Genomic DNA, 11652 nt, shown 5'->3' with positions numbered 1-11652 from the left:
GTCGTCCTCTTCCTGGACGGACACCTGTCTGCGTGCTTTCGACATATCTGCAAAATCAAAAGAAATATGTGAGGAAAGGGCAGAACACTTAACCCTCCATTTTTTCTTCCTAGCAAGAGTTTTCCATCGAGGGAGCGATGACAGAAGCACTAAGCTAGGATAAACTGAGACTAGGGGCTGGGGAGAGGAGCTAGCAGCCCCATGACTGTCATCAGGCGAAGAGGGAGTAGGAGGTTCTGGCGGAATGTGTCCCTCCATAAATTCTAACTCCCATTGCAATTCAAAAAGGGTCGTCCTAAGACGCGCTATGTGGTCACTAAGACCCAGGGGTGAAGGTCCTCCATCTCCTATCGACACCGAGTCAATTTCGCTCTCCACCACCCAAATTTTACGCCTAAGTTCAGCCATACACTCAAGGTGGCGGATGCAGGCCTGCCTTAAGGAGTCATAGTCCTGGTGAGGGTTGCCCTCGGGGGACTCTGAGTCTGAGGACAGGTCGATAAACTCAGCCCTTGGGGGTATGTCGGACGGGCCGTCACTGGCCATGAAACCACGTCCCAATAGCAAAAAGGGGCTCACGTATAAACTAGGGGAAGGCTACAAAACACAAAGGAATAGGCTTAATACCTCTAGAGGCAAACGCCCTAAATGGCCTACTACAGGGTATAAAAAAAAAACAACAAAGCGGAGGGGCGTGCATATGGTCAAACTCACTACAAGCTCAGACTAACGTACCCCATCCCAAGTACTGCTAGTTTGGACCCGATATAAAAAAAAATAATAAATAAATAAAAGGGAGAAGGAAAGAAAATATACCTCAAGTGATTAAAAGAACGAAGTTGGGGTCCAAAGAAGGTCGGGGAGCGAAAAGCACCAAAGCGTCGAAAATGCGTGTCTGCAAGAATTAACCAAAAGGTGTGTTAGTCATAAAATATACACACCAAGAAATTAGCTCATATGTAAAAAAAAAAAAAAAAAAGGGGTGAAGTGAAAAAATATATAAAACAAATGAAAAGAACTATGGTGAAAGTGAGGTTGTGGGGGATTGAACCCCTTACCTCTTGAAAGGAATAAGGGTCTATGCACCACTAAGCCAAAGGAGTAAGGTGAAAATATTAAGCCATGCATGAGGGCCTATTTATAGGAGCCAAGGTGAATAGTCTACCAGAGCACCTAAAGGTACTCTCCTAGACTGGGGGGTAAGTGTTGATGCTCATAATCCCATCAAGGGAAAGTATGAGGCCGAGGCAAGGCCCTTAGGCCACCGTTGTCTCGGGAAGCCATCGCGCCATCACAACACGAGTCTGGGTTCGTTTCTCATGGAGTCGATGCCAAGTGGCCCACGTTGGCAAGGCATAGATGCCAAGGCTCAGTAGCCTCGCAAGGCCCGTCTCGCCCATGGCCTCGTCCATGCCTTCGGCCCCATGGCCTCGCCTATGCCTTCGGCCCCATGGCCTCGCCCATGGCCTCGCCCCATGGCCTCGCCCCATGGCCTCGCCCATGGCCTCGGCCCCATGGCCTTGGAGGTGAGAATACTCACAAGGGGCAAGGTACATGCATGAATATGGAATGTACCTACAAACCTAAAGAAGTCAGAGTACGGATATAGTACACCTACCAGACAAGTAGTGGGAATGCCAGGAGTGGGTATGCAAGGATATGAGTTGTGGTTCGTACGTCTACGACCATAGGTCAGAGCCGACACCACTACCTCCTGCGCCACTACGCCTGCCACCACGCATCAGACATGGGTACAGACAAGTAGTGGAGACATCCTCCTGACACCTGCTCCTGTACGGGATGTACGACCACGACCTCTGAAGCCACTCCCCTGACACAGTACGTATGTACCACTTGGTCCCCTGGACCACTATGTACCTAAGGCCATTAAAGCCTACTATAAAATGAACTCTAAGACCACCTGAAAAGGGGTTGGAAATTTTACGGTGGCAGAGGTTTGAGTGTGAATGAAAGACTGAATTCTCCATTATTGTTCCATCATTGTTCTTGAGTTATTGTTCAAGTTTTTACAGCTTTCCGATTAGCGATCTTGATTTGATAATTTTTCCAACTTAACTTCGTTGACGAGTTCTCACCGTCAACACTATATAATCCCATATATATATTTTCTTTCATTGCTATAGTTTAATCCCTCAAATGCTACCAACTTTTTTCATTATGTACTTGTACTAATCATATTTCTTGGAAGTATTTTGCTATTTCATAATAGTTGGGTCATTACAAGCATAGAATAAATAGATTAATTAAACACCCACAATAATACCCAAAAGTAGACCCCAACTTCAAAAAATAACTAAAAATTGATAAAATAAAATAAAATATTAAGAAGGAAAACTAATGACGAGAACTTAGAAAATGGAGTTTTTCAGGGAAATCCTTTGAACATATAAAATGCCCAATTAACTAAAATCTCACAAATCAAACTAGTACTACATAAATTATGTTATAATTTTATAGAATCACCAGCTGCCACAAATCTGAAGCTAGTAAAACCCATGATGTGAGGTGGATATCATTTAATGGAACCTGAAAAAATTCTAAACACAAAAATACCAAAATATAATGACAGAAAAATAATAAATATGATATTATCTTTGTAGAGAACAACCCACTCATGAATGAGGTGTTTTGGAAAAGAAAATTGAAGACAAAAAATTGCTTAGCTTACCTTTTAAAATTTTATCATTTTTAGCCCTTGATCTTTCTCTCTGTGAATCTCTAGCTCAATCGTCTTTACATATTTCAGTCAAAGCTTTAAAGTAGTGTATATCTAGATAGAGAAGATGAGGAATGTCAATTTTGGGGAGAGAAGAGAAACAAAGGCTATGATGGAGATGGAGATGGAGGTGTAGGTGGAGTTGTGCGATGGAGAAGCTATCAGACAAAGTGATTTTGGTGAGAGAAAGAAAAATGGGATATGGGTGAAAAGTATAACACATTTTTTTCAATTGCCGCTTAAAATTTTTAGTCCTGCCTTTCATTTTCATAAATCCAATTTTACCGCTTTTTAATGACTTATTATAATACTTTTTGAAAAAGCTTATATTCACAAGTTGTGGAAAGGAGAATTTGTTGTAGTGCAATAAAACAAAACCAGTGTTTATATCACAAACTAGAGAAAAACACTTGCAAAATCCATATGCAAAGATCTAAGACTTTGATTATTGTTCTTATACTGCCAAGCCCAATGCATAACTATCCCGACAATGTAATCATAGGGACAAGAGCATATCTGAATTCTAGAATACCTTTAAAAACTATTTTTAAGTAAGAAAAAAATTAGAGAAATTTAATGAAACAGATAAATGATTATGCATGATGAAACAAGAAACAAAACACAAAAACTCCATATAACAGAGCATAAATCTTTTCATTTTCAAGTAATTGAACATTTGAACTAGACATTATATTCAATAATTTAACAATGTTTGACTAATAAACGAAAGGAATGAACTTGTACCTTCTTTACTCGCATACTCAATAAAGTTCTCCCCAAAATGTCACAACCATCAAAGCCTCCTCCAGCTTTGCCTTCTACTCATAATACCATAAGCAAACAGCTACTAAGGATTGGCCACTGTGATAGCTTATTTGTTAAAGAATCAAGGTTATTGATCCTCTAGCTTTTGATAGGCCACAGTGTTCCATTGTTTTTAAGAAATCAAGGGCTTGGCACCACAAATATAATCAACATATAGAATCTAATTGATATTATAGCTCACATAAGAATTACAATTATTATATTTGACACGCCTAAATTAATACAGTCCATAATCATAGTTTAACATGCCTATATATGGGTGTATAGTACTAGTGTCAAACACATGTACTCACCATTGATTTCTCATAGAAAATAGGATATGATGCTCTCATGTCTCCTCAACTAACACATCTGGTGCCACTGGTTCTCTAGTGCAAATCGTTGTAGTAATGGAAGACATGAAAACTAATTTCTTCAAAGGCAGGATTTTTGGGCATGACCTTAGAACATTAAGTATTCTTCTCAATGTATGGAACGATCAATTTTATATGAAATAAAGATAAACTACTTAAGTTTCCAAAGAAAAAACTATAAACTACGACATTAAAACACACGAGAATAAAAGGAGATATGAAAGTGTATCATTGCAAAAGTAAAACATACTGCAAATGAGAAACAGATTAAAAGATTGATAAAGATATTAAATCATTATATGAAAGTTAAGGATATGATAAAAATAAATATTATTAATGTGAGGTCACTATGCCAGAGAAGTAGAAAATGACCTTGGTCACGATTATAGATGCTTTGAAGTATATATAACCAAGTTGTGAAGATAGGCTATCTACTAACAACACAATAGTGATCCTATATCACACCATCCTAACAAACCCACAAACAAAATAGATTGTAGGAGAAAATACAGAGGAAATTCACTCAAATAAAAATTTAGTCTCATTAACAATAACAAACCTTTACATATCCAAAATAGTTCTTTACTTATGTTAGATCACCAACATAATAAGAATGAGGATGTTTCTATCCACCATATGGTATTAGCAAAACTTGCTTCAATGTGGACTACACTTTGGAACTAATAAAAGTAAAAGTAATTAAAGTTTATTTATATAAAAAGGAGTAAAGTGACAAGAGATAAACAAGTGAATATTACAAGAACAAGAAACATAGCAACTCCATACTCAAAATAAATAGAGAAATCTGAAGAAGAAAAAAAAACCAAGAGAAAAAAAACAAGTGAAACCAAACCCAACTTTTAAAAATAAAAAAACAAGCAAAAATATATCACCTTGAAAATATTTGGGCATACACTAAATGATTTACCCTTCATCATTTTAGCCAGCATAAATATTAATAAGCAAAGTAATTTAGTTATCAACATAAACCTTTTTTGTTATATATCATTTACTTTAACTTTTTGTTACAATAACTTGCCAACTTTGGATTACATTCCAACAAAGAAAAAAAATATATTATGGGCCACATAAAAAGAACCCAATAAAACAAGAGTATATATATATATATCCATATAATAGAAAGAGAAAGAAATCAAAATGACACAAAGAATTCTTACCCAGATTTTGTTTGTGCTATCAACCAAAAATCATACAAAAAATGCCCAAAAAAATACAATGTTAAAAAAGTAAAGAGGAACTCACGAGAAACCTAATAAAAAATGCAAATAATTTTTTTTTAGATCTAATAGACTATATTCATACATTTTAAACTTAGAATAAACTCAAAGAGCTTTATTCATTAAACAAAACACGAAAGAAAACTTATCTTGCCCTATACTCTTTATTAGAGAGAGATAATGAAACTTACCAAGAGAAGACCAAGACTTTTCCAAAAAATTAAAAACAGATTTCTAAAACCCTCACCTCATCTATTACGATTATGACCAAAAAGTGAATGTAAGAGAGAGGTGGGAGAATTTTTGTCGAACGAAGATGGAACAATGGGATAGAGAATGATTTGGCGAAACAAAAGAAAAAGGAGAGAGAGAAATTTGGGATATTTGTTTCACCACTCCCATTTCAATTTTTCACTTACCCACTTACTATATTTTTGGCCTCGCCCTTAATACATTTATCTGCTTATTTTTTTTTGGCTGAACACTTTAACTTATTATAATACTTTTTAAATACTCTTATAATCATGTATTATGGAATATGACATTTGGTGTAGTGAATGTTTCCATTTGACAATGCACAGGCTTCGGATGGAAAATAAAAATTTCGAATAAGTAACAAATCATCCTATTTGTCAACCTTCTTCTCAAGAATTAAAACATTCTCTAAAAATGACATGGTCATCTGAAAACCTCACTTGTCACAATAGACCTTCCCTAATTTATACATTAAATATAATAGTTGAAAATGGTGGAAAAGAAAGCATATAATACACAAAAATAGAATATTGAATGTAGGAATATTGAAACAGATAGATACCATTACAAACTCAACAAAGGCAATACGAGTAGAATGATGATAGTCCCTAAGCAGCCTTAGGCGATAAACCTGCATTAGAATATATGTTTATAAATGCATCCCCTCACAAATGGTATCAAGGATTTTAGAATTATAAAAGAAAGAGAAAGTGTTGCCAAAAGCACTAACCTCTCCACAGACCGATTCAAAAAAGAGTTTAACATCAGCTTGAGCAACCTACCCAAGACAAACCCAATAAACATGTAAGAAGTTCCACATATAAGTGCTATGGGTCATTTTCAACTACAGACTAGAAGAAAATCACCTTTTTGTCAATATTTGTACAATAAATGGTTCTTGCACACATCTCACATTCATCGTCAGTCTGCAATGAAAAACAGTACTCAATTGATAGATTATAAAATGGAAATGACTGATGCATTCTAGAGTTAAAAAAAAAGGCAATAGTCATAACAACAAGGCTCTATACCCTTGGCAAAAATGTTGGGTTAACTGGTGCAATAGCTGTCTTAGAGGACAGTACTCTAACAGGGTAAAATCCAAGCATTGTCCCTGCGAGACTCAAAGCAGCCCTTGCGCCTTCTATTAATCAGATATAAAACTGAAATTGATCAAAATGTCCTAGCATTCATAACCGATCTAAAGACCCTTTCACAATGACAGGCCAGTTGATCTTATAAGGTCAAAATTACCTTCATCAGTGAACTCAATGAAGGAAAAATGAAGTACTAAGTTTGGATCACCACAAATTCGGCAATCAAGAACCTTCATAATGGAAATAAAAGCATATAAGAAAAATAGTTCCAAATCCAAATTAAAATCGCACTCTCACAGAGCTTCTACTACGACATTCATCATTTTTTTCAACAATTAAAGGGGAAAGAACAATCAGAGAGTAAGAGAAACAATGAAAACACAGAATTGTAAACAGTTCAGATATCATAAGATTAGAGCAACCACCTGTTCACAAGTGACAAAAAGAGCTGCAAGCTGTTCTTCAGTGACCTATGTCCCAGTTAGCAATGACCCCGCGACTTAAACTCAACTCTCCCTCTTCACCATTTATACGAGCTCTACCCACAACTGGACAACTGGAGACCGCTTCCATCTCCGTCTCTGTCTCCACCTCCACAATCTGGTTGGGAGAGAATGAGCCCTAAACGCCGCCGCTACCACCATTCCCAGCGGAACACAGAAGATCGTGGCTCCTAGCAATATATCTCAAAGTACTAGCGTAATCAAACCAGTCCTCATCCCCCATCATCAAGTCCCCTAACCTCAAAACCCTTTCCGGGGACCCAAAAAAGCCTCGATTGGCTTGCTCTACAGGTAACCGGAACTGACAAATGGGGCAGGATTTATGGTGAGCAAGCCAGGGCAGAATGTAGTCGGGATGGTAGAGATGCTTATAGGGAAGCTGCTTGGCCTCAATGCCGAGCTCGAACTGGTCATTGCAGATGGCGTAGAGCATAAAAGGGTCATCGTTTAGAAGGGACTGGTCGATTCAAATGTGGGTATTGCGTAAATGGAAGATTTCGATGCAGGGAGAGGCGCAGATGGGTGTGAAGAAGAAAACAAGGGAGTTATAGGCAGGCTAGGAAAAAAGGAATTAGCTTGGGAAAAAATATAACTTTTACAAGATTTTCGCCATTTTTTTTTCTTTTACCACATATATGTATATCATAATGCTTTTTCAATAGTATTATATTCTTATGTTATGATAAGGGGTATTTGGTGTAGTGTTAGTTTAATAAAACACATTTTTTTTCTAAAATAGTAAGTAGAGAAGGTGAACATCTCAATGTGACCTATGGCTCCATTATTAGTACAACACCGTGAGATATGAATAGGGCCTCAAGGCGGCTTTTTTCGTTCCGCTAAGCAATGTTTCTAGACATATTAATACCAAGGTTGGCTTCTTGCAAAGATAGGAGAGAGTGATGCATTTTAGGCTTGACCGACCATAAGGCAACACTCTCTAAGTCAAGTCATGAATTATGAAATAATGGTTTACACTTACAAAGATGCAATTAACCTTTTGTGGTGGATAATTTCATCTTGACCAAACAAGCAGAACTTTATTTTTAAAAGAGAAAATAAAGAGTTATTTTATGTTTTAAATAATAAAGATAAGACTGTCTTATAAACTATCTGAATTTAACTTAAGCGACCATAAGGCAACACTTTATTTGTTGGGTAGTTTTATGGTGTAATAGTAAATGTTAGTTTATGTGTTTTAATCGTTGCAATCATGCATCATATTTACTTTCAAATTATTGATATTTTTCAAATAGTAACATTATTGTATTTTATTTCATTCAATTAAAATATCTCAAAACGATTGCAATGTAGTAATTGAACTTAATGATGAAAATATAACATTTTTGAGACATGATATCGATATATTATTGCAAAGAGAGAATTTGATGGAAGTTGTTAAAACACCACCAATTCAAGAACCATAATTAGAAGCTTCAGTGAATGATTAATTTGAGTATGCCAAGTGGTTGAAAATAAATCATATGGCAAGGTACTATTTGCTCCAATAAGTAAATATAGAGTCCAAAATACTTTACAAATCCTTAAATATGCATATGATATATGAGAGGTCATCCATGCTATATATGGACACATGTATGATAAGTGATTTTATGAGAATTAAATCGTATCGGCCAAGCGTAAAATAATCACTGAAATGATGAAGAATAGGAGAGGTAAATATGATTTATTTATTCTTATAACTAAGTGGAAAAAGATCTATCATCCTGAATTTTACACTCATGGTCCACTAAAAATGTTTACTATTCCATGTAGATAGTTGAATCTTATGATTCAAAGAAGATTTTTGATGATGTTCATGAAGTCAAAGAGAGAGAAAGCGTCTAGTTCAAGAAAGTGCCGAAGAAAGTCATTTTATTTTAAAGTTCTTTTGTTTTTTTTTAAAGAAAACTTTATTGCTGTTTAAACAATGTTTTAGTTTGTTTCTTTTAGTATTTTGAATTTTATTGCATTTATTGACTTTCAAATGTTTTATTTATAATTTAACTATTCTTAATTTTTCTTTAGACATGCAAATGAATATTCAGACTTTAACTCTTTCATTAATAGAACAATCACTAAATAACTCGAAATTATTTAAAGTAGCTAAACAGAAAGGAAACAAAAGACAAAAAGTTTCAAATGAGGATGACACATATCTTTGGCATCTTAGACTTGGTTATATAGGACTAGACAGAATAAATTGATTAACAAAAGATAAATCTTTAAGAGAACTAAGAGTTGGAACTCTTCCAATTTGTGAATCTTGTTCAGAAGGCAAAATGACCAAACGTCCTTTCTTAGCAAAAGGCAGTAGAGCTGAAGAACCTTTGGATATTGTACACATCGATGTATATGGTCCAATCAATGTACAAGCAAGAGGTGCGTATGAGTACTTCATCACTTTTATTGACGATTACTCAAGTTATGGTCATACTTATCTAATGCTTAGGAAATCTAAAACCTTTGGTAAGTTTCATGAATTCAAAGCTGAGGTTGAGAAGATATTAGGTAAGACTCTTAAAGCATTTTAATCAGATCGAGGTGATGAATATTTGGATTTAGAATTCAAAGTTTTCATGCTGGAGCATGGTATTCTATCCCAACTCACAGCACCTGGAATGCCATAACAAAATGGTGTTTCTGAAAGAAGAAACAACACCTTGTTGGACATGTTCATGTCTATATCAAGCTACTCTTCACTTCCTCTATCATTCTGGGGATTTTCACATCAAACAACGACTTACATTTTGAATGTGTTCCCATCTAAGACCATAAGAAAAACACCACTAGAATTGTGGAACGGAAACAAACCTAGTTTGCACCATTTCCGCATTTGGGGTAGTCCTACTCATGTTCTTAGACCTAAATCAAGAAAACTTGATTCAAGGTCTGAAGTATGCATTTACGTGGGCTATGCTCTAGAAACAAGAGGCAGGTGCTTCTATAGTCCCAAGGACCAAAATGTATTTGTTTCAACAGATGTGACCTTCCTTGAACACGACTATATGAATAATTATAAACCTTGGAGCAAAGTAGTTTTGGAGGAACTTACAGCTGATAAGATTCCATGACCTTCATCATCATCATTAAATGTTAAACGAAAAACCAAGGAAACCACTATTCCTGAAAAGAATACCCCAATGCAACGTTGTAGTGGGAGGATTGTGAGACAACTTGTTCGCTACGAACATGAGGCACATGTCCTTGTTCCAGATGCAGACAAGGATGATCCATTAACCTTTATAGATGCTATGGGTGATCCTAAAAAGGAGAAATGGCATGAAGCCATGAACCAAGAAACGGAATCCATGTATTCCAATTCGGTCTAGAAACTTGTAGACCCACCCGAAGATGTGAGGCCCATTGGGTACAAATGGATCTACAAGAAGAAATGAGGTGTAGATGGGAAAGTGGAGACTTTCAAAGAAAGGCTAGTATCCAAAGGTTACCCTCAAAGAGAAGGTATTGATTATGAAGAAACATTTTCTCCTTTGGCCATGTTGACATCCATTCGTATCCTCTTATCCATAGCTGCTACGTATGATTATGAGATATGGCATATGGATGTCAAGACAACATTCCTTAATGGATATCTTGGTGAAAATATCCATATGGTACAACCAGAAGGGTTCTCAAGAATGGGGAGATCAAAATGTGTGTAAGTTGCTAAAATACATTTATGGATTAAAGCAAGCATCTAGATTATAGAATATCACCTTTGATGAAATAATTAAAACATATGGCTTCGAACTGAATGTCGCTGAAGCATATGTATATAAACATATCAAAGGAAAAGTGGTGGTTTTCCTAGTTCTTTAAGTGGATGAAATTTATCTCATTGGCAATGATCTAGACATAGTCAACGTAGAGAAGTGGTTAGCCGAAAAGTTCCAAATGAAAGATTTGGGTGAGGCCAACTATGTTCTGCGAATCCAAATCCTAAGGGATAGAAATTACATGCTCTTTGAACTTTTTCAAGATAATTATATAGATAAGGTGCTTGAAAGGTTCTCTATGGAGAATTCCAAGAAAGGTCAGTTGTCGACCAGACATGGAATTACTCTTTCCAAAGAGCAATGTCCAAAGACACCTCAAGAGGAACAGGACATGAGAAAGTATCCCTGTGCTTTAGCAGTTAGGAGTCTTATGTATGCTATTTTGTGTACTAGGCCTTACATATGCTATGTTGTAGGCCCTTAGTATCCCTCGCGTATATTCGCGACTTGGGCACGCATGGTGGAGGCCTAGCAAGGCCCATAGTTCCTCAGTGACACATAGCTGCGGTGACTTGCGTACTTGGACTTTCATAGGCCTTTAGTAAAGGGAACCTTGCACTTAGGTGTGGGTGCTTGGCACACCCGGCCTCGCGTAGCAAGGCCCTTAGTCAGAGGTGCCTTGTGCACCTGGCCTCATATGGCAAGGCCGAACTTTGCGGATTTGCGTGGGATGCTTTAAGGGATAATTTCCTATATTCACACTTGTCCCCGGGTCTATGAGCACACTTTTAAGTGTGTTTGTAGATTCTTTCATATGTTCTTTGTGTGATATGTTTTGCGTTCATGCTTCGTTTTCCTTGAAGGGGTATGGAAGGCTCACTTTTTGAGTGATATCTTGTGGTGAATGAAGAAACAAAAAATGCAC

General features: G+C 36.5%; 1 protein-coding gene across 1 annotated transcript; it reads right to left on the bottom strand.

The window, feature by feature from the left end:
- Positions 1-4143: 4143 nt before the first annotated feature.
- LOC133815019 (polyadenylate-binding protein-interacting protein 11-like) lies at positions 4144-7078 on the bottom strand. Its single transcript, XM_062247914.1, has 9 exons — positions 7070-7078; positions 6931-6975; positions 6663-6735; positions 6440-6552; positions 6275-6334; positions 6139-6186; positions 5925-6039; positions 4674-4720; positions 4144-4164 (listed from the first exon to the last, which is right to left on the bottom strand). The coding sequence occupies exons 1-9, from the start codon at positions 7076-7078 to the stop codon at positions 4144-4146; spliced, it is 531 nt and encodes a 176-aa protein (XP_062103898.1).
- Positions 7079-11652: the final 4574 nt, after the last annotated feature.

The sequence above is a fragment of the Humulus lupulus genome, chromosome 2, assembly GCF_963169125.1.
Source record: "Humulus lupulus chromosome 2, drHumLupu1.1, whole genome shotgun sequence".
Classification (NCBI taxonomy): domain Eukaryota; kingdom Viridiplantae; phylum Streptophyta; class Magnoliopsida; order Rosales; family Cannabaceae; genus Humulus; species Humulus lupulus.
The sequence above is the reverse complement of the archived record's forward strand: the minus strand, read 5'-3'. Positions and strand labels throughout refer to the sequence as shown.

Bases quoted from the DNA above. Each gene is read 5' to 3' on its own strand.
- LOC133815019 (XM_062247914.1), bottom strand. The intron at 6,736-6,930 runs GTGGTTGCTCTA...TCCATTATGAAG, and splicing joins TTTTTGTCACTTGTGAACAG to GTTCTTGATTGCCGAATTTG. The intron at 6,040-6,138 runs GTTAGTGCTTTT...ATTCTAATGCAG, and splicing joins TTGAATCGGTCTGTGGAGAG to GTTTATCGCCTAAGGCTGCT.